General features: G+C 47.4%; 11 protein-coding genes across 11 annotated transcripts; 7 read left to right on the forward strand and 4 right to left on the reverse strand.

Annotated features, from left to right (window-relative positions):
- Positions 1-744: 744 nt before the first annotated feature.
- Positions 745-3,167, forward strand: LOZ57_006616 (uncharacterized protein; the record flags this gene model as incomplete). Its single annotated transcript, XM_049255631.1, has 3 exons — positions 745-854; positions 956-2,861; positions 2,913-3,167. The coding sequence occupies 3 exons, from the start codon at positions 745-747 to the stop codon at positions 3,165-3,167; spliced, it is 2,271 nt and encodes a 756-aa protein (XP_049105391.1).
- Positions 3,168-4,556: 1,389 nt separating this feature from the next.
- LOZ57_006617 (uncharacterized protein) lies at positions 4,557-5,517 on the forward strand (the record flags this gene model as incomplete). Its single annotated transcript, XM_049255632.1, has 2 exons — positions 4,557-4,814; positions 4,876-5,517. The coding sequence occupies 2 exons, from the start codon at positions 4,557-4,559 to the stop codon at positions 5,515-5,517; spliced, it is 900 nt and encodes a 299-aa protein (XP_049105392.1).
- Positions 5,518-6,366: 849 nt separating this feature from the next.
- ATG3 (E2-like enzyme) lies at positions 6,367-7,528 on the forward strand (the record flags this gene model as incomplete). The annotated part of the gene is made up of 2 exons (XM_049255633.1): positions 6,367-6,887; positions 6,964-7,528. 2 exons carry the CDS (start codon positions 6,367-6,369, stop codon positions 7,526-7,528), a joined length of 1,086 nt encoding a protein of 361 aa, XP_049105393.1.
- Positions 7,529-8,032: 504 nt separating this feature from the next.
- On the reverse strand, positions 8,033-9,115 carry LOZ57_006619 (uncharacterized protein; the record flags this gene model as incomplete). The annotated part of the gene is made up of 1 exon (XM_049255634.1): positions 8,033-9,115. One exon carries the CDS (start codon positions 9,113-9,115, stop codon positions 8,033-8,035), a length of 1,083 nt encoding a protein of 360 aa, XP_049105394.1.
- Positions 9,116-10,301: 1,186 nt separating this feature from the next.
- On the forward strand, positions 10,302-11,847 carry LOZ57_006620 (uncharacterized protein; the record flags this gene model as incomplete). Its single annotated transcript, XM_049255635.1, has 5 exons — positions 10,302-10,306; positions 10,356-10,406; positions 10,485-10,686; positions 10,736-11,515; positions 11,575-11,847. 5 exons carry the CDS (start codon positions 10,302-10,304, stop codon positions 11,845-11,847), a joined length of 1,311 nt encoding a protein of 436 aa, XP_049105395.1.
- A 341-nt stretch (positions 11,848-12,188) lies between these two features.
- On the reverse strand, positions 12,189-13,549 carry ALG5 (dolichyl-phosphate beta-glucosyltransferase; the record flags this gene model as incomplete). Its single annotated transcript, XM_049255636.1, has 3 exons — positions 12,189-12,536; positions 12,595-13,371; positions 13,433-13,549. The coding sequence occupies 3 exons, from the start codon at positions 13,547-13,549 to the stop codon at positions 12,189-12,191; spliced, it is 1,242 nt and encodes a 413-aa protein (XP_049105396.1).
- Positions 13,550-14,559: 1,010 nt separating this feature from the next.
- LOZ57_006622 (uncharacterized protein) lies at positions 14,560-16,074 on the forward strand (the record flags this gene model as incomplete). Its single annotated transcript, XM_049255637.1, has 1 exon — positions 14,560-16,074. The coding sequence occupies one exon, from the start codon at positions 14,560-14,562 to the stop codon at positions 16,072-16,074; it is 1,515 nt and encodes a 504-aa protein (XP_049105397.1).
- A 293-nt stretch (positions 16,075-16,367) lies between these two features.
- LOZ57_006623 (uncharacterized protein) lies at positions 16,368-16,920 on the reverse strand (the record flags this gene model as incomplete). Its single annotated transcript, XM_049255638.1, has 2 exons — positions 16,368-16,713; positions 16,778-16,920. The coding sequence occupies 2 exons, from the start codon at positions 16,918-16,920 to the stop codon at positions 16,368-16,370; spliced, it is 489 nt and encodes a 162-aa protein (XP_049105398.1).
- Positions 16,921-17,626: 706 nt separating this feature from the next.
- Positions 17,627-19,093, forward strand: LOZ57_006624 (uncharacterized protein; the record flags this gene model as incomplete). Its single annotated transcript, XM_049255639.1, has 4 exons — positions 17,627-17,638; positions 17,704-18,546; positions 18,603-18,732; positions 18,786-19,093. The coding sequence occupies 4 exons, from the start codon at positions 17,627-17,629 to the stop codon at positions 19,091-19,093; spliced, it is 1,293 nt and encodes a 430-aa protein (XP_049105399.1).
- A 1,843-nt stretch (positions 19,094-20,936) lies between these two features.
- AOS1 (E1 ubiquitin-activating protein aos1) lies at positions 20,937-22,236 on the reverse strand (the record flags this gene model as incomplete). The annotated part of the gene is made up of 4 exons (XM_049255640.1): positions 20,937-21,806; positions 21,860-22,031; positions 22,084-22,141; positions 22,197-22,236. The coding sequence occupies 4 exons, from the start codon at positions 22,234-22,236 to the stop codon at positions 20,937-20,939; spliced, it is 1,140 nt and encodes a 379-aa protein (XP_049105400.1).
- Positions 22,237-22,692: 456 nt separating this feature from the next.
- LOZ57_006626 (uncharacterized protein) lies at positions 22,693-23,658 on the forward strand (the record flags this gene model as incomplete). Its single annotated transcript, XM_049255641.1, has 1 exon — positions 22,693-23,658. The coding sequence occupies one exon, from the start codon at positions 22,693-22,695 to the stop codon at positions 23,656-23,658; it is 966 nt and encodes a 321-aa protein (XP_049105401.1).
- Between the last annotated feature and the right edge of the window lie 1,057 nt (positions 23,659-24,715).

Genomic DNA, 24,715 nt, shown 5'->3' on the forward strand with positions numbered 1-24,715 from the left:
TTGGATATTAGGGCGAGGATCCAAATATCATATTGTTTGGTTGCCCACCTAGACCGGTTTCCACTCACAAGGCCACAGAGAATTCAAGGCAGCCGGGCTGGAGCTCCAGCTATGAGGCCTATTGCGGCAAATATCCGAGCCTCAATGTGTCAGATTAGGGGTCCTCAGTGTTACCATTCTGAGATTGTGGCTGCCGGAGCTGCGGCTGAGCTGAAAGGGCTATCCGCGAGCTGAGGAAAGACAAACAAATTGTTTCCTGCTTACTCTGCGTTTTTTCTGGTGGCGAAACCTGGTGGCCTTGCCGGGCGCCGTTGCTATTCAAGGCGTTTAGTGGGCAAATATGGCGCTACATTGTGCGAGCGGCTGTTTTGCCGTTTCTGGAAAGGCGGCAGAACGTCAGCCGCGTAGACGCCTGGTCAATAGGCGCTGTAGCGCTACCTAGAGCGGCAAAGGCGGGCGGGCAAACAAACCGCAAGGCGACGGTGGGCAGTGGTTCGCCGTTTCAACAAGGCAACCCGCCAAGGGCCCAAGCTACCGCTAAGCCATAAACGGATAGAACGTGATTCGGACCGACCACAAGTAAAAAACAGTCGCTTTACAAAGACGGTTTGAGAATGCAACCGCCGATATAACAAGCAAGATATATAATTGAAGCGAAGTCGATACACACGCTCCTTGGAAATTTTCGCAAAATGATCTTAACCAATGCACCTGAACGGTTTCTAGATCAGCATTTTCCGGACAATGTCAACACCAGGAACGTCGCTTACGCTCCGGCCCGCGCCATCACGTGGCAAGTGTTGTGCGGAGCCGGATTATCTTAGTACCGAGTCCAACAGCGAGCCTAATCGCGGGTGAGCGCTCTCCCTGCCCCTGCCCAGCACCACAGCTGCACACTCACGAGAAACGCGCGCGCTGTCGGCCTCGCTGGCCAGTTCCCTGACATGTCAAATAGGAGTATCACCAATTTCACTGTCGAGCCGTACATTGCCACCTCGCCTCTCGAGACGCCGCAGCTCGAAGACCTCAGCCTCCGCGACCCCGTCACTCCTGGGAAGCCCCGCGAGCGACACTTTCCCCGGCAACATCAGCGGGTCCAGCAGCAGCAGCAACCACAGCAACAACAAGAGCAGCAGCCACAGCAGCCTTCAAAGCAAATCTCTCTTCTTCCGCGGCCGCAACCAAAGGTCTTTACGCCGAACTATGATGAAGGCACACAAAGAGTTTTCGCTGGTGCTCAGAAGCACTCAGCTTATGACTTCGATTCCGCTGTCGTTTCCATGTCGATGGTGGATGCGCCGAAGTCCGCAAATGATGAGATGCCGGTCAACACCCTAACTTTGCAGCCTGAAACGCGGCAGATTTCAGAAGACCAGCTGATCAACGAGGTCCGAACAATCTATGCTGGCTTGGTTCTGGTGGAGAAAAAGTGTGTCGAGATTGATCGCCAACAAGCCAAAAATCCTGCCAGCCTCAGTAATGAACAGTGGCAGGCTCTGATTGCCCTTCATAGAACTCTCCTTCATGAACACCATGATTTCTTCCTGGCGTCCCAACATCCTGCAGCCAGTCCCGCGCTTCAAAAATTAGCCAGCCGCTACGCCATGCCCGCACGAATGTGGAGGCATGGAATTCATTCCTTCCTGGAACTCTTACGACACAGGCTCCCTGAGGCATTGGACCACATGCTTGCTTTCATTTACACTGCATATTCCATGATGGCCCTTTTGCTTGAGAGTGTACCCAGTTTTGAAGATACATGGATTGAGTGCCTAGGGGATTTGGCCCGATATAGAATGGCTGTGGAAGAGGCCGATCTTCGAGATAGGGAGGTGTGGGCCGGTGTGGCAAGATACTGGTATAATAAAGCTGCTGATAAGTCTCCCCAAGTAGGGAGAATTCAACATCATCTTGCTGTGCTCGCAAGACCAAATATTCTCCAACAGTTGTTCTTTTACTCCAAATCTTTGATCTGCGTCCAGCCATTCCCAAACGCCAAAGAATCTGTTCTTCTTCTTTTCAATCCCTTATTGGAATCCAAGGAACCCACTCATCATTCCCCTGTGATGTCCTCCTTTGTGAAAGCCCATGGAATTCTTTTTGGCAAACGGTCAATACTCGCCTTCCTTGAGTATGGACTTGAATTTATATCATATCTGAAAACCCAGATCGGACGCACAGGATCCAAGTGGAGAGAACAAGGAGTGTACATCGCTTGTGCAAACTTTGCTTCTCTTCTGGAGTATGGTGCTGACTCTGTTTTCATGAAGTTAATTCAAGATGCTATAGACTCCCCTATTTCCATTGTTAATGCTAAGGATGATTATCACTCTGCCTCCTCTGCTTTGTCTTTACGTCCCCTTTCTAGCTTGATACCCCCTGCATCGGATGGCACTGCCAAATTCGAAAACTCGAACGAAATTATCTCGTATGCCACTTGTTTTACATTTCAAGTCTTCACGTTTGTCCTGAAGCACATTGGCGATAAGAATGTTCTACCACACGCGCACGTTTCCCTCGCTTTCCTTTGGTCCCTATCCCGAGTTCCCAAGGCCATGGCTTATATCCAGTCCGAAATTCCATGGCAAGCTGTGGCTACCTTTTTAAATACGTTAAACACGCAGGGTTTGAATGAATCCCGCTTGAGAAATGAGACTTTTCCCGTCCCGGAAATCGGAATGCAACGTCATTTGCCAGAGGATTTCGCCATGCGAGGATCAATTTGGTGCCAGCTGTACTATCCATTGGGTTTCTTTGACGTCTCCTCGCTTGAAGACGATGATGAACGATTTTTGGAACCTCCCAGCGTCACAGTTCCTAGAAGTGAAAGATGTTTGTGGCTTGGCCATCGCCTTGCATCTGTAAGTTTCATATGTTATGAAATGATCATGTACCTGCTGATGGTAATTTAGATGGATCGATGGATTACTTACGATGAGAATCGAAAAGAATTTGTTGCGAAAGATATTTCTTTAGAGCTCCAGAATATTTCGAGAGGCACGAAGCTTTTCGAGGAAGCGGCTTCTTTCTTCGATCACAGAGATGAAGCTCAAACACCTACTCAACTTCAGGACGCCCTGGGTAGTGAGGACCTTGATATCAAGATGTCGGATGCTGAACCTGTTCAGGCGGTTGAGCCCGAATTTCGAAGTCCAGAGGTTACCTGATACCAGGTCTGTACCTACAGGTGTCAATGTAACCCATATAACTCTGGTATACATGGGGTTTTACCAACTACTGCAGGCAGTATCCAGATTGGATTCTCACCAGATATTACTATCATGCCGATGCAATGACTAAAAAGGGTGGATGACGAGATCGTTCACTGAGCATACTGTGGGCCTTGTGGCAAATAGCGCATTGTGAACTAGGTGAAGCCAATGTTTTTCTCCGCCCGGGTAAGGTATGGCGACCGCTATTCTGTTTGTGCCAGAGGATAGTTAGGGCGCAGAAAACTGATTTAGGGGACATGAAAGAATGATAGAGGTGATGTTCTCCGGGATCTTCCGATGTATGATATATTCGCCTGCTAAGTGTGTGCGTACAAATACCCAATAGAACTACCGAATACCTATACCATGCATTTATCTACATTACGCCGCGGCTATAGTCCTACGCGTCAAAAAATAGGGTGGCAGATCCACCGAGCATAAATGACCCAAGAGCCCATATGCAACAGTGAGATGTGTTCGCCTTTCTTCATCAAAAATAGCTTACGTAGATACGAGGGAACTGGAGCTTGGGAGTTGAACAAACGGCTACATAAATCAGCGGTGCGCGAGGCTTCCGAGCCAGGCTTCCGAGCCACTGCTGCTGCATATAATTCGCGAAAACACAAAGGAATGGAACAGGAATACTGATACGTGGAAAGGCAACGCTTCCAGTTCGCAAGTCTGTCACAAAATAATATTAACTATGTGGTACCTAAGAAAGCACCCAACAAAGAAGAGGCGGGAATATATCATGTCCAAAATACACATGTGTTCCCTATACTCCGTATTTCTGAAGGGATCGCTTTCTCATGTTTCTTTGTTGCTTTTTCTTGTATTCCGCCGCTGTTGGCTGCCTTGTTGCCTCATGTTGTGTAACTTGGTGGCTTCGATTTTCGGATGTTAGGGTTTCACAGAAATGGTGTGCTTGCGGCAAGGCAACTGACGATAATTGAAACTGTCTTCTACACGGAGTACAGAGATAACGTTATCTGGGCGATGCATAAGAAGTGTTGCCTGTTGGATGATGACAACTGCAAGTGTCGGCCGGTTAGTTAAGTAGTTACAGAGGATCGTCTGGGGAGCCGCTAATTGGTGGTTAAAGTATGGCGATTGATGATGGAGATTCCGGAACAGTAAGTCTGCTATCTAAAACACATTTATCAAAGCCCGTAGCCAGGAAAGAGGTGTACGGAGTAGATGCTACGGAGTAGTTACACGCTGGAGGTGCCGCCGCTTTAAGAAAATCGGAAAGCTCGCGTCGATCTTTAGTAAGAAACTCAAGGAGCTCACAGATCAAACGCGCATGCTGTTGGCGACCACAGGCCCGAATTGTTGACACATATCATGTCGACACAAATACCGACTCCAGGAATCTTATCCAATTCTCTTGCAACGGTAGCGCAAATTGCCACCTCTTCATCTTCCATAGATGGCGTTCCCGCAGATCTAGAGTCATCGATTCGGTATGCGGCGGTGAGATTGACCCAGGCGGCTGGGGTGTTGCTTCGCCTACCGCAGGATATTATCGCGCAGGCAATTGTGCTATATACTAGATTTTGGATGGGCTCAGAGGGAGGAAGCTTAGTATTCTATGGGGCGAAGGTTCGATAAGTCAGGATACGAGACGTTCGAGGATCAACACTGATAGTCAGATCTGATCTAGGATATCTCTGCTGCTTCTATCTATATCGCTGCCAAACTTTCATTTACACCTGTGTCTCCTCGATCAGTTATCAATGTTTACGCATTCTTGCTATCTCCCGAATCCTCGCCCCTGGCGTTCGTAAACCTCTCTCAGCCCGCCACTAATGAGAACCCAAAAAGCTACTGGGTTTCAGAGGGCACTTACCAGTCTGAACGTATCTCACTCACGGAGATGGAGTCCACCATTCTTCGCACTCTCGGCTTTGACACGCATGTCGCCATTCCCCACTCGATTGCTCTTACATACCTTCAAACCCTAGGCGCTGCGACGCCTGATGTTGCGAAGCGGACCATTGAACATCTCAACGCTGCTTTGTTTTCTCCGCAGCTTCTCTACGTGACACACCAGCCAAATGCACTTGCCGTGGCAGCTATCTACCTTGCTGCGAGAGAAGTAGGAGTGAAGCTCGCGGACTGTGAATGGTGGGAGGTGTTTGATGTGGATAGAGAGGAATTGGGCTTCCTCGTGGTGGCCATGCGAAGCATTAAAGGGTTTGTGGAAGCCGAAGCCGAGAAATGGAAGGATAGGGTAGTGCCGTTGACAGCAGCGGATGTGAAACGAGAATTGCAGAGAAGGCCAATAACCGAGGCAGTCGAATAAATTATGGCTATGAAGTCTATAAAATAGCTCCGGACGAGGGCGTGGAGACCTTAGGCTGGTCTTCTACGTCTGTACACTTCACCACCACAGCATCCGAGAACCCAACAATACCGGCCGGAAAACTACTTCACTTCGGCTTATTCAGGGCGCCTCGTTAATCACTGCCTTTTTGGATGCCATAACCAAGTTGGCGCTTCTAAACCCACTTTAGGGTAGGCTTATAGGGCGAAGCGCCTCCAGACATGTCCTCGGTCCAGCCACACAAGCCAATTTCTGGATGCGTTGCAACCTTTGCGTCGCCTCTAACTAGGACATTTGTCTGCCTACCCAATCCAGGTGATTATATAAAGTGGCATGCTTATATCCCCATTGACTCCGGTTTATTGGCTTTGTAGAAGCAAAGGCGATACAAGGTTGCTTGACCTATACTGTCATGCGTCGGTAACAGCTGATCTTTTTGGAGGGCAGCCGTTCTGCATAGGACTGGACAAGATGAAGACCGTTATAGCTGAAACACTTATTTACAGCTAAACAAAGAGTAGATGATCTGTATTGGAATCTCTTGCCACAAGCTGTTGCCTGGATTAACTAGGTAGTCAACTATAAAAATAGGCGCTCTGGCCAGATCACGTGGATGTCATCATCCCGCCCGATCGCCCCGTCTGATGTCAAGAGGGGCAACAAAATAGTTTCTCACAGACTTTTTATTCCCACCCCTCCTCTAGACGACACTTGGTCGCTTACTCGTACCATACAAAGTGTCGCACATACAACTTCATCCTCAAAAAATACCCCGCAAGGCCGGCGGCTACTCAGGGTTGCAAGCATCTCGTACCTAAGGTCCTCACGATGAATATCATACGCACCTGGCGCGATAAACTCGCGCCCATCACTCACACGTCTACATTTCGGTCAACCGGACAGATTACCCCCGAAGAGTTTGTCCTTGCCGGAGACTATCTTGTCTACAAATTTCCCACCTGGTCCTGGGCAGACGCTGCCTCCCCCGCAAAACGCGTACCATACCTGCCAGAAGGGAAACAATTTCTGGTTACTCGCGGCGTCCCATGCCATAGGCGGCTAGATGCTAATTTTGCAGGCGATGCAGGTCGAGAGGATGTCATAATCAAGGACGGATTCGGCTCCGCTGGTAAAGGAGGCGAGGATGAAGATGACGGATGGTTGAATGCCGGGGGCGGTAATCCCGCCGGTGCCGAGAGCCAGGCCAAGATAATGGACGTTCGAACGGTGGATGATTTGGGCAATCTGGGAGACAAGGAAGATGAAGAAGAAGAGATCCCAGACATGGAGGACGACGAGGATGACGAAGAGGCCATCATCAGAGAGCCAGTCGGAACGTCGAAGAATACGTATGTCTCTACCCCTGGTAGCTTATAACCCATTGTCCTTGTTCTTGCTAACTTTGACCCTTATCACAATTAATAGGCCCCTGCGCACTTACTCCCTTTATATAACTTACACCCCCTACTACCGAACGCCTCGCCTCTATTTATCAGGGTATCTTAACCTGTCAGAGCCGCTTCCACCTCACCATATGATGGAAGATATTGCTGGTGATTATAAGGACAAAACCGTAACCCTTGAAGACTTCCCGTTCTACGAAGGTAGTGTCAAAATGGCCAGCGTTCACCCTTGCCGGCACGCCAACGTCATGAAGATTTTATTGGATCGCGCGGACGCCGCCTTGAAAATTCGCAGAGAGAAACTCAAACGTGCAAGGGCCGGTGAAAATGTTAAGATGGATCATGGCCTGGTTGGGCTAGTCGATGATACATCTAGTCTGGTTATTACTGAAGTGGATAAGCCCGCGTATTCTTCTATCGCAACAAGTGCAGGCGATGAATGGGAGGTTCTACAACACGAAGCTAGCGATGAAGATGATGAGGAGGAGCAAGTAGCCATTCGTGTTGATCAGTACTTGGTTGTGTTTTTGAAGTTTATTGCTAGTGTGACTCCTGGGATCGAGCATGATTTTACAATGGGTGTTTAATTTAATCAATCTTGCGAAATGGCGTCTGTTCTCTCATCTGGATAAAGCATTAATATATAAATTTTGATAGCATGAATTGAATGAACTACATCCTGATGATTCGAATTCAAAACGCGACTCCAACGACTTGAGGTCCTCAAATATCATTTTAATCACAAAAATCGATTTTCATTCCGAAACATGAACCGAAACTCGACCTTCACCATTTCCGTACAACTATTCCCAAAAAGAAAATTCCTCCATAAGTTAATAATTGAAAAGCAAGTAAGGAGTGACGACTCAAAGTAGAGAGCACAGAAGTATATATCAAGGAAATACAGAAGGGCAGAAATAAATGGTGCCAGAGATTTCATATATACCATAAATAAGGAAGAATTGCGCCCAAGAGTCTTATCCGGGCAAAACTTGTGTCAAAGGGGAATGCCTTGGCCGAGTGTTCTAGAATAGTATGTCAGAATATAAAGATATCTGGCCATCTCCATGTAAAAAATACATACAGCATACCTAAGATTCAAGTTGCATGGAGCCAAATGCACTTCCAAAATTGGTACTGTATTTGAACCGTAGTTCCGGCTCCGGTTCGGGAGGCTCTCCTTCTATTTCATCCTCTCCATCAGATGACAATGAGGGTTTCGCTAGCATCCTTTTGGCTTCTTTAAGCAATTTATGATCTAGCTCCTCTAGAAATTCGGCATCATGTTCTTCATCATTTTGTAAATTAAGGGGTTCGTGAAGGGCAGGATCATTATTCTCTAGTTGGTGGTCACCACCTGGATCAAGACTAGCGACAGGGAAAAGGGATGGCAGCGGTGCACAGGGTGACTCGTCCGGTATTGAATCAACGATTGGAAACGGGAAGGAAGATTCAGCTAGCTGCTCTGGAAGGTCCATTGGGGTATCATCGATATTGCTTGGGATGGCAGGAAGTGGCGACGCCAGGCAGGCAGGATGTAGTGGTAGATTTGCTATAGGTTCTGTAGCGACAGGTTCATGCAAAGAAAGGCGAGGAGCCGAGGTTGGCAGAGCGGTTGGCATTGGAGATGAGACTTTTGCGGCAATATCAGGTGGCAGTGCAGTTGACTTCAGCGTTATGCCGTCCAGCGAGCTATCCACAAATTCGATGGGTATGCCAATAGGGTCGTGGCGATCGGTAGGTCGAGATCTAGGGGACAAGGCCTCATCTAATGACGGAGAATTGTCGGGATCGGTCGACCCCGGTCCTGCCTGAGAAACATCAAGTGGAAATATCCGCGACGGCAAGCCAGTCGGGCTGGTACCTTCCCATATATGATGTTTTTCTTCAGCTTCAGGTTGGGTAGGCATAGTGACGGTTGGGCCTGTCATTGGCGCATTGTGGTCTTTGTCACCATGCCTTTCCAGTTGCGCGATTCTCTGCTGCATTAAGCGCCTTTCGCAATCCCAAAGCTTGCGTTCTTCAGCAAAAGCGGCTCTCTCTGATTCAAAGCCAACTCGCTGAGTTTCGAGAGCAGCACGGGCTTGTTCAATATAGCTTGTAGGGTTAATATTGCACAGAGTTCCGTATGATCCCGGAGCAGATGGCTCGAATCCGAGCTCGGGTAAGCCCATGTGGGCTATTGATAGGAAAATAGAATATATATCTTTGAAATAAAAGAATAGCGAGAAAAGATGTCTAGATTAAGGCCAAAAAGAGGTGAAGTTTTGATTACATGGCGGATCTCAGTCAGAGAGTGTCGCTAGGGGTGTTGGGCTTTCGACTCCCACAGTCCCACTAGGCAGTAGGGGCACCAGATAGCCCCATTAGACTCCAAAAGCATTGAGCAATTGCAGATCTCATTATAAAAAACAACAGGTCGTTGTGGGCGTGATCGATATAAGCCCTGGAGCTTTATGAAAGGCACGATGTACGGAGTAGAGAAAATGAAAAGCCTTCGTCATAATCCCGCCAGAGCCGCTAAGCCCAAATTGGAACCCCTGCACTTAGCGGCGAGCATAATGGGTGATCGACCGACCGCTTCTCACTCCGCGAGCCTTGACTTTTCATCTTCCCGGTTTCTGGGAAGAGCTTATCTGCTGTGTGGGTTCTGTCTTGTCTCGAACCGAGGTGACAAGAAAGGTCTTGCTCGGAGATCTTCGGAGGCAACGCGAACACCTACCTTTTTGACGCCCTATTTAACTAACTACATATCTAGCTATCTCATCACATGAGGCTCAATGTGTCCTTTTCGCAGTAGTAGAGCCATGAGAGCTCAGAAGGCCAAAAACCCAATTTGCCCGACTGGGAGGCCCACGCCACTCTCAAAGCCACCATAGTGCCTATGTTCGGAAGTCTTTCTAAGCAGTTTGATATCTCGAAAGTTTCCATTAACCATAAACGCCTCTTTCATCACCTGACAAGCCCTATTGTGGGCGGAGGGGGTCAACGTCAATGGTTGTCAATTGTTATTACACCTTGAGCCAAATCACGGTGCTGTGACAGGTATGGTATGCAATGGTCGTTGCATGTTTAGTACAGAGTATTCTGGAATACCCGGCGAAACGCCATCTCAAATACTCGTCTAGATAATCATGATTGTGCCAGAGCGAGTGTTCTCGGGCACAGCGTGATGGCCCTTCCATTAAACTGCTCTACCCCTCGGTGCAGTGGCATACCTGCATGGCAGCTTGACTCATTGGAAATTACCATCCGTGTTTGCTCATCTATTTCCCTACTCCTGTGCCTCCTTGTTGTCGTGAGCTATACCTTTAGCTCTCACTTTCGCACCCCGATCAATCGCCTAATCTTCTACGCGACATGGGGTAATATCTTCGCCCACACCGCTGAGCTAATCGCGCAAGCTGGGCCCAGGGCTGGGGATACCACCTCTCTTTGCAGATTCCAGGCGTTTTTCATTCAATGGTGAGTCTTTGAAACAAGGCATCCTCTTTCAGCTATATCGCAATTCTTCTAGTGCTTGAGCCTTACTTAATAAACTAGGTTTACCTCTGCAGATGCTCTTTGGAACTTTTGTATGGCATGCAATGTCTATTTGGTTTTATTCCGACGTTACAGTCTGCCGGAGTTAAGAAAGCTGGAGTGGAAGTATGCCATATTATGCTATGGTCTACAGTTCGTTCCTGCTTTGGTATTTCTTTTTATCAAGACAGCGTCGAGGGGAAGGATATATGGAGATGCCATTGTAGGAATATTAAATTCTGAATTCTCTTTCTTTAACTAATATTTTCTAGTTTTGGTGTTGGATTGGCCGCCCATGGGGGTTCCTGCGCCTTAGCGTATACTATGGTCCCGTTTGGTTCTCGATTCTCTTTACATTATCCGTATATACTGCTGCTGGCATCAAAATTATTGTTCAGGAAAGGCGACTGAAAAGCATTTCCATATCCGATCAACTAATTTCGGATTCTACTCCATGGGATGCGTCGGTTGACCTACAACTACCTGACGATCAACAAGCGGGACGTATCCAAAAAAATCACCAGGAGGCTAACCTGGCCTCTGGACCCCCATCGATAACTCAAAATCAGGGCTCTCCTGAGAATACTGAAGCAAGCCATGAACAGTACCCAGCATCATTTAATGAAAATATTTTCGCCGCAGAATCTTCACGCCAAGTCCGCGAATCCTCTTTACAAAGCCAACAATACCAGCAGAGTGGATCTAACCGTGTTTCAGCTCATTCGAGAATTACTGATGTTGGGGGATCTTCTCAGTCTACTATGGACCAGCCGACTCAGAATCACCCTGAGGTACCTCTTCAGGACCGAGATGATGTGAGCCTGGGATCCTTACTAGAGCTGACGGAAATGAGGAGACGGCGGCCTTCGGAGACAAGGACTATCGCTGACCGTGAAAGAGAGATGAACGTACCCCCTGAACTTATAACGAACCAGCTTACTCAACCTGAAACAAAATATGAGATTCACCGAAAGGCTTCTGATAAAAGAAAAGGTGCTCGAGCTTATGCTAAATTTGCATCAATATATTTTGTATCATTGATTGTGACATGGGTATGGAGTTGCCGTTCACGAAATGCTTTACTTGCAAATGCTTACTATTCATATTACAGATACCAGCCACATCAAATCGGGTATATATATATCTTCACCCTGATCACCCTAAATATGGACTGCTTATGGCTGCCGCTATTGGTTTACCACTTCAAGGGTTTTGGAATGGTGTCATATATTTTATTACTTCAATAAATGCTGTTAAAGCTATATATAAAACATTGTCGTCACGAAAGGCTAGTATTGAGGCGTTGAGAGGCAAATGGTGTTCTGCGCGCAAGGTCCTTTCGGTAGCGTATGGAGAATTCCGAATGAAACTACCATGGCAATAGCCTATGCTTCACCATATTACTTGTCTCTTATGCTTAAACAGTTAAGAGCAGACCCAGGCGCCCTGATTCAATATTACACTGCCTGTCAACGTGCCACTGTATATGGAAAATATGCACGTTGAATTGTTGTTGATGGCGTAAATTTTGTGAAACAAGCTATACTAGATGACATTTAAATTTTATAAAAATACCAGACATGTTGGCCAGTGACCACATAGGGAATATATAGGCGCACAAGGTAATGGTTGGTACATCCTCCGTACTTGTATCCGACACTGGATATGGGAAGGGAGCAGTTTATCTCTCTTCAGTAAGTATAGCCTTGAGCCAGAAGTATTATCCTACATAGCTCTTTTGTAGACTCCCAAACCCCATGCAGCCCTCAGCATCGCCAAGCCCCATGCCATGCCAATGCTATCCCAAATGACGTTGAGTTTGCTGCCTGTTACTTCCCTCCAGCCTATGGGAACTTCCACGACTGGAATACGGGAAAATTCCGCTAACATAAGCATTTCCACATCAAAGATCCAGCCTTCGGAGTGCATATGGGGAATAATGAAAGGTAGAGTAGCACGGGAAAAAAGTTTAAATCCACACTGTGTGTCTTTTATGCGGGCTGTTTGTGGAGGCGTAAGTAGACGAATTGTAAGGTGGAAGGCATGCATTAGAAAATTTCGGAGCTTGGAACGCTGTCAACGAAGTCAGTCAGTCAGTCGGACAGCTGGAGGTATGGGAATATTCACATACCTTGACCACCAGATCACTTCCTACCAGGTGCGCCCGGGATCCCACGGCAATCCCTCGCAGTGACGAATCTTCAACTTCTTGACAAGCCTTGACCAAGTTTCCGAGGTCGTTAAAATTGCTGGCGCCATCGGCATCAGCGAAGACAACATACTGGCCTCTCACATGTCTCATCCCATGAGTTACTGCTCCTCCTTTCCCTCTATTTTGCGTGAGCTTGACTACTCGGATTGTCCCGGGTGGAATGCGTGCGCCTTCCCCAGAGGTTGGGGTCCACGGCCCCGCATGGCCTTTTGGGTGGGAGGATAGTTGGTGATCTCTTGAAAATGCCAACGCGGTCTCAATGGTTCTATCTGTCGACCCGTCGGATACTATGATTATTTCCCATCCTCTCATAGACATAGACTGGGTCTTTGGAGTCCCAGCACCGTTTAAATTACGTTTACGTGTCGTTCCCACCCCGTCCAGTTTATACTCCTTTTCGTTCTCTGCACCGTTTGTCTTAGGTAGCACCGATGTCCCGTATGTCCGCTCGAGATAATTGACTGCTTCTTCTAGCATACCTGGTAGCCTTTTTTCTTCGTTATACGCGGGAACAACTACAGATAGGAAAAGCTCGGCATCTTCTGGTATCTTTGGCTTTGCGTGCAGATTGTCGCACCAGCAAGGAAGGGATGTGGGCGGCGTGATAGATCCATCAGCCAAGATAGTTTGATAGTTCTTCTCTTCGGGAAACGGGAATCTCGGGACTGGTGCAAGGAGGAAGACGAAGACATAACCCTAAGCAATAGGGTTCGGTTAGCTAAATGCGATCGGGATGTAAAAATCGCACGTTTCATACCAGAATCAGAAGCCCAGTCAGTGTGCAAAGAAGAAAACCAATCAAATATATAGGTGGGACACCTTGCAAAACATGTAAACAATGGATGCACGTCCCAGATATGCTGGTGGCACCCATAGTGCCTGGAAGCCGTAGCTGTTCCGGTCAATTGACCAGAACTCGGGTTCAACGCTGAATCAGTTAACGTAGCATCAGGAAACACTCATTAACGCCGTGAGTGAAGACACTACGGATCGGAGACAAACGGCGCTGTATTTGACAAGACTTTTTGGTATCTTCCAAGGCACCGCCCAGCGAGCCACAGTGTCCTCTTGGCGAGGCGGAGAAAGTGGACCGGGATATGGAACGGGCACAGGTCAGCTCCTCTTCGGACCGGTTGAAGTCTGTTCTCGGGAGCCTTGATCAGGCCGCTGGCCACCAGGCTTAGGCGGGAACGCTTTGATACCTATGTAGATCTGGTTTGTGTAGGTCTGGGCAGCATGAGCTCAGTTGATTGCAGAAGGGTAGGGAGGGATTGAAGAAGCGTGATTGGAGTGTCAAGCAAGCTGGGCAGCGTGGCTATCTTGCCATCACGCCTGAAGTTGTGGACTGGGTACTGGGATGTGGTATGAATATTCTTGCACTAAAGCCTGTCTTGCGCGCATCGCGGACTCTTGTGCCAAGCGCGCTGTCAGCTCAGGAGATCTGGGATGTGGCGTAGTTAGTTAGTTAACTAAATGACTAATCGTAGTTCTGTGGCTGGTGACCAGCCACATATTTACCAGGGGTTGTTGGACTCGCAACGCACGACCACGCTGGTTGGTTTCGAGCTTCGCAGCACACATGCAGATGCGAAACTTCCTTTGTTTTTGATTTTTTTTGCATTGATTTTCGCTCGTTTTAGCTTCTGAGGCCACTTGACGCGGCCTTTACCTTGCCTTAAATGTGGGCAATGAGCTCGTTTTGAGACTTCGCAGGAGCGGCCAAATGCATGGACAAGACTATTCGCCTATGCGTTGCGAATATACTGATAATCATCTTAGCACGTCTTCTCCCAACCTACCTTTAGAGTCAGCTACTTCGAGAGAACCTGCAAGTTCGTTGTGAAAAGCCGTTTTTGGCGTTGCTCGGCTGATTGGAGGCTACTCATGGCTACGTGGAATGAGGAGGTTGGCAAGTTAAATGCCTTAAGCCCCACGGATTTGACGCCCACAAAACCGCCACGAGTTTGGCTTGATAGCCCAGTGGCAGAGCATAAGACTGAACAGCTGGTTGATTCTTTCGATTCATCGAGGGTGCAGAACATTACCTCGCTAAGCCCACCCTCGAAAGCATCTCCGTTCGACGCACCTCGACTAGCATCACCGACCAAAAAATCTCCTCCCCCTCCGCTATTACTTAGCAATCCAAAAGCCTCCATACCGCCGTTTGTACCCACGCACCGCCGAACAAGAACGGAAGTTTTGACACCTACTGGAAACACTTTGAGATTGTCCGACCCTCCTGTCCACCTACACTCCCGGGTTGTCCAGGGACAGATTGACTCAAAAGCTGCTGGGAACGGTTTCTTAAATGGACTGTTTCATGGAGAGTCTGCACCTATTCGCCTTGGAATAGCACCTTCAGACAAAGACTCAACATTTGAGGTATCACCCATGGCTCGCAGTCGCTCTTTGTCTCCGACAAAAATGGCAGCCTCATCTCCACTAAAAAATCTCGCCTATTCGAACCTGTTTTCCTTCTTTAGTGGGAAATCACAGAGGGAACAACCACATACTATGCCAGAACCTGCTGATGATGAACTTTTAAATCTTGACATTAATGCTTCTCTCTTTGGCGCTAGAGGGCCGAATGTTTCTACAGAAGAAGAGCTTATTGACTTTCAGCGCAACGCCGAAGCATTGGTTCGCCAATTGCAGGGCGCCTACAAGTTACGCACTTTCGCTCTGCACCAAGCACTCGCAGAGAAGGTGCAGCAGAAAGAGGAGTTAGAGGAGACTCAATCCCGCCTTTACAATATGAAATATCAATTGGATGGAATGGCTGCTAGGGTTGTGGAACAAGACCAGGAAATGAAGGCTTTGGCAGAAGAATTGAAATTGGAAAGACAGAAACGACAGCAGGAAGATGAGACACGTCGACGCAGTGCTACAATTGTTAATGGCTATGACAGCTTCAACAATTCAACTGGGGTTGCAACTAGTCTTCCGAATAGACATACTAAACAATTATCAAGTGGTGCGTCCGCGAGCGGCGATTCAGGGTTCGAATCTGCAGATGAAAGCATTGCAGAGAGTATATTCTCAAAACGCAGTGAAGATACGACCCCAACACGGCCAGCTTCGATTGTTTCAACAAATTCGGAATATCCGGCCCCCCCGTTGATAGCCACTCAATCAGCGCATCTGCCATCGGCAATGAAACCCCAGACTGTCACTCAAACACGACCATCAGCCTACGACAGAGTTCTCAAAGGCATCACCGCCGCAGGTTCATCCTTGACTGGCCTAACTGCATCCAAGTGCCCTAACTGCCACGGAGCTAAGCTGCCAGATCCTGGCCACGTTGCAGCCATTCTACAGCAGGAGAACCGTGTGCTAAAAACACGGATTTCTGAGCTTGAAGATGCAGTTGAAGAGTGTATTTCCCTTGTTGGAGGTTAATTTTCCTTGGAAATTAGACGACATACTTGCATTTCAACATTATAAAGTCAGATTGTGTGGCCTTTTGTTTGAATTTGTGGACATGCCTTTCTTACCAACAAAGAGGCTTTTGCGTCTGATTTAAGAATCACTTTTCATTTCTTTGGAACTCTATACTCCATATTCTCGAACATGTTCCTTGATTTTGGTTTGAAACTTATACCCATATTATATTCGCCGTCTTGCGAAATTTTGGGGGCGTTTTTGGCTTCTACTCTAGAGGTTCTGATCAAATACTTCGAGTCCCCTTTGCCTCAATCGTTCCCACCAACACCGAACTCCTTTTGCACTTCAACATGTCTCACTCCGCGGGCCTCCGCAATCAATCCCAGTAGACCCTGTGCGACATCCTTAATTTCGTTGTATTCATGAAGTAGGCGAATATGGCGTTTCACTATGATGGCAGGGTCAGGAGCTTGAATATTCGCCGGGTAACCTGAGCTGTAGAGAACAACGTCAGGGGCAACGGCTCTTTTCCCAGAATGGAAGCGATTTGCAGAAGAGTGGATAGTACTTGTACTTGGCTTCAGCCTCCCGAAGAAGCTTTTCTGTATGTGATATTTGAGAATGAACTTTGGATATGCTGGCTTCAAGGGAACTCTATGACGTTGTAACGGTAGAACGGATTAGTTTCATTCCCACATGCAGGTGACAAATTCAGTACGTTGGGCAACTGACAATCTTCCTTTTCTGTTGTGGAGTAAGGTCAAGCACTGGAGGTGGAGCGCTCAACTCTAAGCACGGACTCGCAGGATCCGGGGTGCATGCTCCTTGAACATCACCACAACTTTCGCTTTGGACGGACATTCTGAAGCTCCCAAGCTCCCCTTTGGCTGAGACGCTCGGCACAGCGCGCGACAACGATGCTGTGTAATGGCGGTTCCCCCATTTGGCGCAAGGCTAAAGCTTCCACCAGCCACGGACCAGCTTGGCGCGGGCTGACTAATTGCACTTACATGCACTCTCATCTCCTCACCTGTTCGTGTTCGCTCGGCGATGCAGGCTGTTGCGTTCATTTGTTTGCATACACTGAGAAAGGCATGTTACGCCGTATTATATACCAGCTCATCTGGCTATGGAAACCAGATACGTGTTAGATTTCACTTAGAAGAATTTTCCTGATGTGTTTCCTCTCTTCTTCCACCAACATCAAACGCCTTTTGACCCTGAGAATCTCCTGAGATCCTTTGCTCGATTCCTGCCAAATCCCTCAGTCTAGACTCCTATATAAATCCTTTTCCTCAGTGGCTTTTTAGCCGATAAAAGAGATGGGTACCTTTAGTCTTTTGGCTGTGCTTGTCGCATTGTCAACAAAGGCTGTTCTCGGCCATGGGAATCACCATGCCTTGCCGGAAGGCCAGTTCATCTCTGTCGAACCCCTGGTGAGCTAGAAATCTTCCCTAGATAATCTGAGACTGAGGTGCTTACGCGTATTTCCTCGTCACAGGATTCGATTTTGTGGATTCATATCGTCCTGATGATTGTTGCCTTTGGGTTGATTTTACCCACTGGAATGGTTCTTGGTGTAAGTACATACGTGCGTTTGAATTGATATTTTCTAGTCATAGCTAATGATTAACCTTTTCTCAGATTACTAGATCTCGCTGGCACGTCCCTGTCCAGGTCGTTGGTACAATCGTTGCCTTCCTCGCCTATTTCCTCGGCCACTTGCACAAGGGTCGCCAATTCGCACCGAATATCCATGCCCTTTATGCAAATTCGCTAATGCTTATGCTCATTTGCCAAATAGTTTTGGGCATATATTTAAGACTTCATCTCACAAAAGGAATTCATGGCAAACTTCGCTATTACATTGTCACTGTGCATGGTGTCATCGGCAAAATTATGCCTCTTGTCACTTGGATTCAAATGCTATTTGGTGGCATAACTGCGTTGGGTTTCTGCCACGATGATCATTTGGGGCAATGTCTTGCTCATTTTATTATGGGAAGCGCCTTCATTGCATATGGCATCTTGCTGACAATTCTTTTACTTGTTGGGCAAGTTTGGCTTCGCAGTACAGGCCGCAGTCAAGAATTCTTTGATTCTATTGTCATCACGTTATGGGGCTGTATTAACACTTTTACAGAACATCGATGGGGCGAGCCCTGGGGACACAACGACATGCAACATACATCAATGGGCATCATATGGTGGTGCGCTGGTCTCTTGGGCCTTTTCCTCAGCAGAAAACGAAATGGAAGACCCAGAAGAAATATTTTCCCGGCCATTGTCATTCTTTTGACTGGCTATGCAATGTCGTCACACCCACAGCACCTTCCAATCAGCGCAAAACTTCACTCTGTTTTTGGATACACACTTATGGCCGCTGGTGTTGCTCGAATAGTTGAAATATGCTTTGTGTTAAATGATCGAGACGCTTTCAGCCATGACGGTACTGAAGCCAGCAGTTTCCAGTACCTTACTCCTTTTGTAAGTTATAAACTTGAACCCTTTTACCTTGCATTGGACACTTACATCCGTTTTAGCTTCTTTATGCTTCGGGGTTTCTCTTTATGGGGGCAACCGAAGAGCAAATGCTGCTTTTAGACAGTGCTGGAATTGATCATGTCTCGTATATTCTCGTATTGTATAGCGTGGCATGCCTTATGTTCTTATGTATTGATCCCCGCTTTCTCAAACATCAATCAGAGTGCTAACGCAGTGCGCAGTTGTCAATATCCTTCTTCATATTTATGGAGTTAAAGCATTTCCTGATACAGCGAAGTATGAGAGAAGCGTCCGCATTGCTGCTGCCAGGCACTCGCGACCTCCGCAGTATCAATATCCCACCGCATTTAACTTGAATCAGCTACAACGCCAGCTTGAGCAAGTAAGTGGATATACTCGCCCGCACCATGATGCCCAGCATATTCGTGATGCCCAAGAGTTCGAGCTGGAAGGATTGATGGGTGCGACTGATCCGGATAGCCCAACTACATCCATGCCTCCTCCTGTTCCTCCGAAGCCAGAAGTCTAAGCCTTCAAAATTATCATGACAAGAGAGACATTTTGGTATTCAAGGCAGCATGGGAATCGGAGTGGGGTGGGTCTAATATGGCGGCGATATCTTGGGAAGAAAAGCGGCGTAATGATTGTATTATTTGACTGGTACTTTGACTCTTTTCAGATTTTCTTTCAATTGATTGTACATGCTTGACTGCTGTGACATACAAAGTAATAATTATTTGATCGCCTTTTTTTATCTTCCTATCTGCAACTCAGACTCAATTATGGCGGCATAGCAATAATGCTCATTTGCTTCAAAAATATTAATATTCATATTGTATTGACGTGAATACGCTGCCATTCTCTAATGAAATTTAGATGTAGAAAGCCGCGCTGCCATAATTATATCTTTGATACGGGTAGAGCCCCGAACCACAACATGCCATTAGTTTTTTTCATAACCCGTTGCGCCTGAACCCAATGCCGTTTTTTCCGATTAATTTTAGTCTAAGAGTCATGACGTCATCCCGCGGGAAGCTCCGTGCTCAGCCACTGCAACTACCATTGGTTAGTCAGCCAAGGCTAAAAAGTTAAATCACGCCTCATGATGACACACCAAGTTCAACGTTTGAGTATCCTTTTTTGTGCAAAAGCAGTTTCATCGAATCAACGCTGGAGCATCGAGAAGTAAACTGCACGACTTTCGAATTGGGTGGCGTCTGTGTGCTGCTTGTGCTTGTTTGTGCTGGATGCTGGCGATGAATTGCCGGCTGCACTTGGTCTTCGGCTTGGATTGGCAGAGGAGGGAGCGGTAGCTGCTGCACTAGTCCGCCTGCTTGGGTTGGCGGAGGAGGCAGCACTGTTGAGGGTGTCTGGCGTAAGGCAGGCACTGAAGATCTTGAAGTCGGTAGCGTTGGAGGCCATGGTGTTGTCTGTCTGAAAGGATGACCGATAGACTAGGTAACTATTTAGTTGATGCTTTGGGGCAAAAGGTAGTTAACAGCACTGACCAGTGATGCTTGAGCTGATCTGTGTATGAGAATGCAGTTGTTCCTTTATGTTGTGCTTGCTTGGATTTTTGTCTTGGTTGTCGAGTCAGAGCAGATTTGACGGGCTCTTCTCATCCTATTTATATTGTTCATCCTGCCAGATATTGCTCTGCCTTGAGTACTGGGTGAAAGCTCTAGAATCCAAACCCCTGTCTGGATGCAGCTCAAGTTTTTCAGGTCCAGGATGCTCAATACGTAAAACCTTCCGATGTCAGCTGGTGTTCCTCGCGAACCGGCGAACGCCATCCAATCAACCAGGGCACCATGGGCGATGGATTCTTCGCGAAAAGTGGCGAGACCCATCCTTTGGCCTAAATCAGTCACTTTTGGCCTGTCGGAATGGAAATCATGAACTCCGAGGCCAAGCCAGGGGTCGGAATTAGCTTGAGGCGCTTCGGAGCTGGCGTCTAGATCTACGGCAAGGATATGGGATGCAGGGTTTCAGGGACCACTCAAGCTCCCATGCAAGCCTTGTGGATTGTCCAAGGAAAAATTTTCATTCCAAGTACAGCAACGCATGCGTTTCTTTGTTGCGTATCATTAGATATCGCTGTTTCCGATGCTCGGCGCATGACCTGATATACATACAACCCACGATGTGTAGGGAAGCTAAGTCCAATATCTACACCGATAGTTGGCAGGAGTTCCTATTATACCCGTGGACGACTCTGGCTGTTCTTGGAAGATTTATTCTACCTACATTTGCCTCTAATACAGTCGAATATGGCGGCAAACCTTCGGGCTTCTTTTAAAATTTTCTTGCGGCCCTCATTGCGTCGCATAATGAGCGAATAGGTGCCACAGTTCTCGTTAGCAAATAGCCGTTTATCCTAAACCCATGCTCTCCTGTGATCCCTGCCCGCTACCCGCCAAGGTCTTTTTTTCATCGGGACTTGGAAAGAACGGGTGCAACGAGTAGATTGGAGAAATATTTTTGTCGCCGTCGAAAAATAGAAAATTTTGAAGAGGTTGCTCGCGGGCACTTAGCAAATTAATAGCATCCTGGGCTAAATATCCCCCCAAAAACGCCACTACTGGGTTAATCTCGGTTCCAATATTGGAGATAAAACTTCTCAGAAATTCAGCGGTGAGAGTCGAAGGGTCTAATTTCAGTTCTAGATGGCACTCGTTGGCCAGCCGAGTAAAAAGCTCTAAGTCCTCTCGAGAAAAGGAGGGGAACCATCCAGCTCTCAGTCGCTGAAATTCCCACAATGCCCGAATGCACGTTAATACAGGAGTGACCTGGCGTCGCTTTCGAGCAACTTTTGTAAACTCGTCGGGGAGTGGAGAAGTATTGGCGAGGAGGAGGGGTGTGTAGGTCTCCCTTTTAGTCACCGTCTCAATAACCCTGTCCTTTTCTACTTTTCTTGTCACATGGAGCACAACACGGGTCATTGTCTCCTGGGACTGTGGGGCCATGTTTGATTTCTCACGCTCGATCACAAATTCATGTCTTATCAGATCTGCGAAGATGAAGCCATATAGTCCATGGCTACCAGCCACGTAGCATGGTCGGTTAGCAACCCGACATGCTGCATTAATGGTTGCAAAAGCTTCAAAGCGCATATCCGTTGCGATGATGATATCAAAGCGAGAAAAGTATTCAGGGCTTTTTGTTCCCGCGTCTGATGAGTCGGCTTCTACATGCACTCGGGGATTCATCTGCTTTATTTGTTGGCTCGCTGCGATGACACGCTGGAAATTGAGTCAGCGATATAATGCGTGCTTCCCTCGGCAAGGATTCCTACATATTTTCCAATGTCGTCCGCTGAAAGGAAAAACTGCGCACCAAGATCTTCTTCGCAAACAATTTGATCATCAAGGATAGTCAAAGACCCGATACCTGCTAGAACGAGATTCTTGGCTATTTCGTTGCCCAGTGCTTTTATCGAGATCAACAGAATCTTGGATGTTCGAATTCTATCTAGAGATGTTAGAGCATCCCATGATCATGCCATGGAAGCCAAGTCACCTCTCTTGAGCCTTCAAACCCCATAGGCGGATCTGACGATCATAGAGGGCAATTTCATCTGAAAAGTAATATCAGAAACGCAGTAACTTAGCGCGGAATGATGGTAAGCTTACCAGCACTGATAGGATTGCTGTTATTCTGAGTGGCTGCCATGATATAAGTCTCGTCAACCAGGATTAACGATAGGACAATAGGGTCGATCTCTTGCGACACTCGAGGTATGTAGGGGAAAAGGTTGGCGATCAGGCGTAGGTAAGGTAGTTAATAATGAAACATCTGGGCAAGCACACGCCGGATCTTAGGCACGGTAAAATGAATGAACCGGAAGAAAATGAACCGGTTGGTCCAGCAGCTGCGGAAATCAAGAGGGTAGGAATATGACGCCCTTTTGAAGCGCTCTTGGCCAGCTTTCCTCGGCTTTGTCACTGTTTGGGCGATAAGACAAACATACCGTGGTCTACACCGCCGCCCACTAGCGCGAGGTCTAAAGAAACACGCGACGAGGCCTTTGTGAACAACCACCTCAACCGTTCTTGAAATGTTTCAGTAGTGATGGTTTAACGCTCAGGCTGTCTGGCCCTGCCCTTATTACCTGTATTTTCAGCTACAATGGATCCATCGCAAGATCGGGCTATTATCTCGGGCTGCTCGATGGTTTCCATCGGTACCCACAAACTGTTCATCTCTGTGACAGGCCCCAGCCGTACGCCGCTGGACCCAATCGTGGTTGTTTTAGCTGGCGCTGGAGACGTTGCTTCGTCGTATGTCGTGGTTGAGCGTCTTGTTTGCTCATTCGCGCGTATACTGCTTTACGATCGCTCAGGCCTAGGCCGTAGTGAAGGCGGGCCTAACCAATATACCGCCAGTATAGCAGCCTCGGAACTACATATGCTACTGATACAGGCACAAATATCCCCTCCGCTACTTCTGGTCGGCCATTCCTATGGTGCGATCGTTGCACGCGAATACCTTCATTTGTACCCAGACAATGTCGCCGGTATGGTACTATTTGAAGCTGCAACGGAAAGACAGAGTGATTTTTTCAGGATCCCGGATCCAGACATCAGTGGAGTGATGGGCAACCTCAATTATGCACAGGTAACTGGCCTCAAGACGGATTCGAAACTCTCCCGCGAAGAGTGGCGGACAAGAGCCGCGGATATTTCTCGTGGGGCAGCAGCGTGGCAGGCAGAAGCAAGTTCTTTTGCGGAGGTCTGCAAGGCTCTGAGGAGAAAAGAGCAATACAAAAGAAAAGCGTTAGGCGCTAAGCCTCTAAGTGTAATTCGAGCTAACAGCTCTCGAGATTACCAGCGCATCTATGAAAAGGGCATAGAAGCGGGCAATGGTACCGAGGAACAACGAGAAGCATTTCGACAAATGCTTAACAAATGGGAAGATGTTGATCGTGAAATGAAAGAGGAGCAACTTTTACTCTCCTTCAATAGCCGATTGGTTCATATCCCAGACTGTGGACATCACGTTCATTTGGTGCGGCCAGATATCCTCGTCCAGGAAATTCGGTGGGTAAAGGACCGGATCTCAGGTGAGCCCGAGGGATCGATAGAAAAGCTTTAATGCTGGGCTACCAAACTATACTTCTTGAACTATGGGGTTGAACTTCTTTATACAATAACATTCTCATTTGGATATAACGATTCTGCATACTGGAGTTGGGGCATATTTGTACCTCACCAGCCACCCCAGCAACAGTCGGCCCCATGCTAGCATTTCCTAGCATATTTATCACAATGTTCATTTAACACGAGGCCCAATTGTCCTGGAATTAATTCTTAGGAATCTCGTTGCGAGCCAAGACCAAAGAGCCACAACAGAGACACTCCACTTCTGCCCAATATTTTCTCACTATGGTTCACTGATGGCCTACCTAAGAACGCAGACACCACTTCCTTCGTTATTTAAACATAATTCTGGTCAAATAATGGAACATCTTTTCCATAAACGGAGCAGGAACGTCGCTCGTGAGAGTTATTCCAGTCTTTAAGTAGCCGTCTCCAACCAACTGCAAAGAATACCAGATACATGCTGTGACCCAGATATAACCCAAAAGCGTCTTCCACATTTTTCGTTTTTTATCTGCGCTTGTTTTGCCCCGTTCACCATGTGTATCTCCCGTCAGTTTTCTGTATGCCCATAGGATGATATCTTCAATATGGACTATGAAAGCTTGGATGAAGAAGCCTTTAAACACCAGCAGGAAGCGGTCGTCGAACGTATGTTGTGCTGTCGAAGGCATCGTATAAGTCATCAGAGCGTGGAACAGTCCGGATATCGCGAAGGCAACGTAGAGCTTGAAATACGAGGATATGTTGGTATGTGGAGGAAGTCCCAGCAGCCTAGCTAGTCCGTTTCCCCATCCAGTGAACATCTAATAAGCCGTTATTAATGCAGATTATCACTACTTTGAGATAAAAAAGGCTCACAGTTCTTAGCAGCTGCTGCCAGTATGTCCCCCAAAAATATCGAACCGTTGTCACTTTACTAATATCACCGAATAATGGTGGCCAGTCCTAGCAGATCATTAGCGAAATTAAATGCTGGTTTCCCAAGCCGACAACAGTACCTTTGGTTCGGATAAACCGAGAAAAACAGCAAGAATCGATGCCAGTGTATA

Source organism: Ophidiomyces ophidiicola, assembly GCF_022830035.1.
Source record: "Ophidiomyces ophidiicola strain CBS 122913 chromosome Unknown scaffold_48, whole genome shotgun sequence".
NCBI classification, from domain to species: Eukaryota; Fungi; Ascomycota; class Eurotiomycetes; order Onygenales; family Onygenaceae; genus Ophidiomyces; species Ophidiomyces ophidiicola.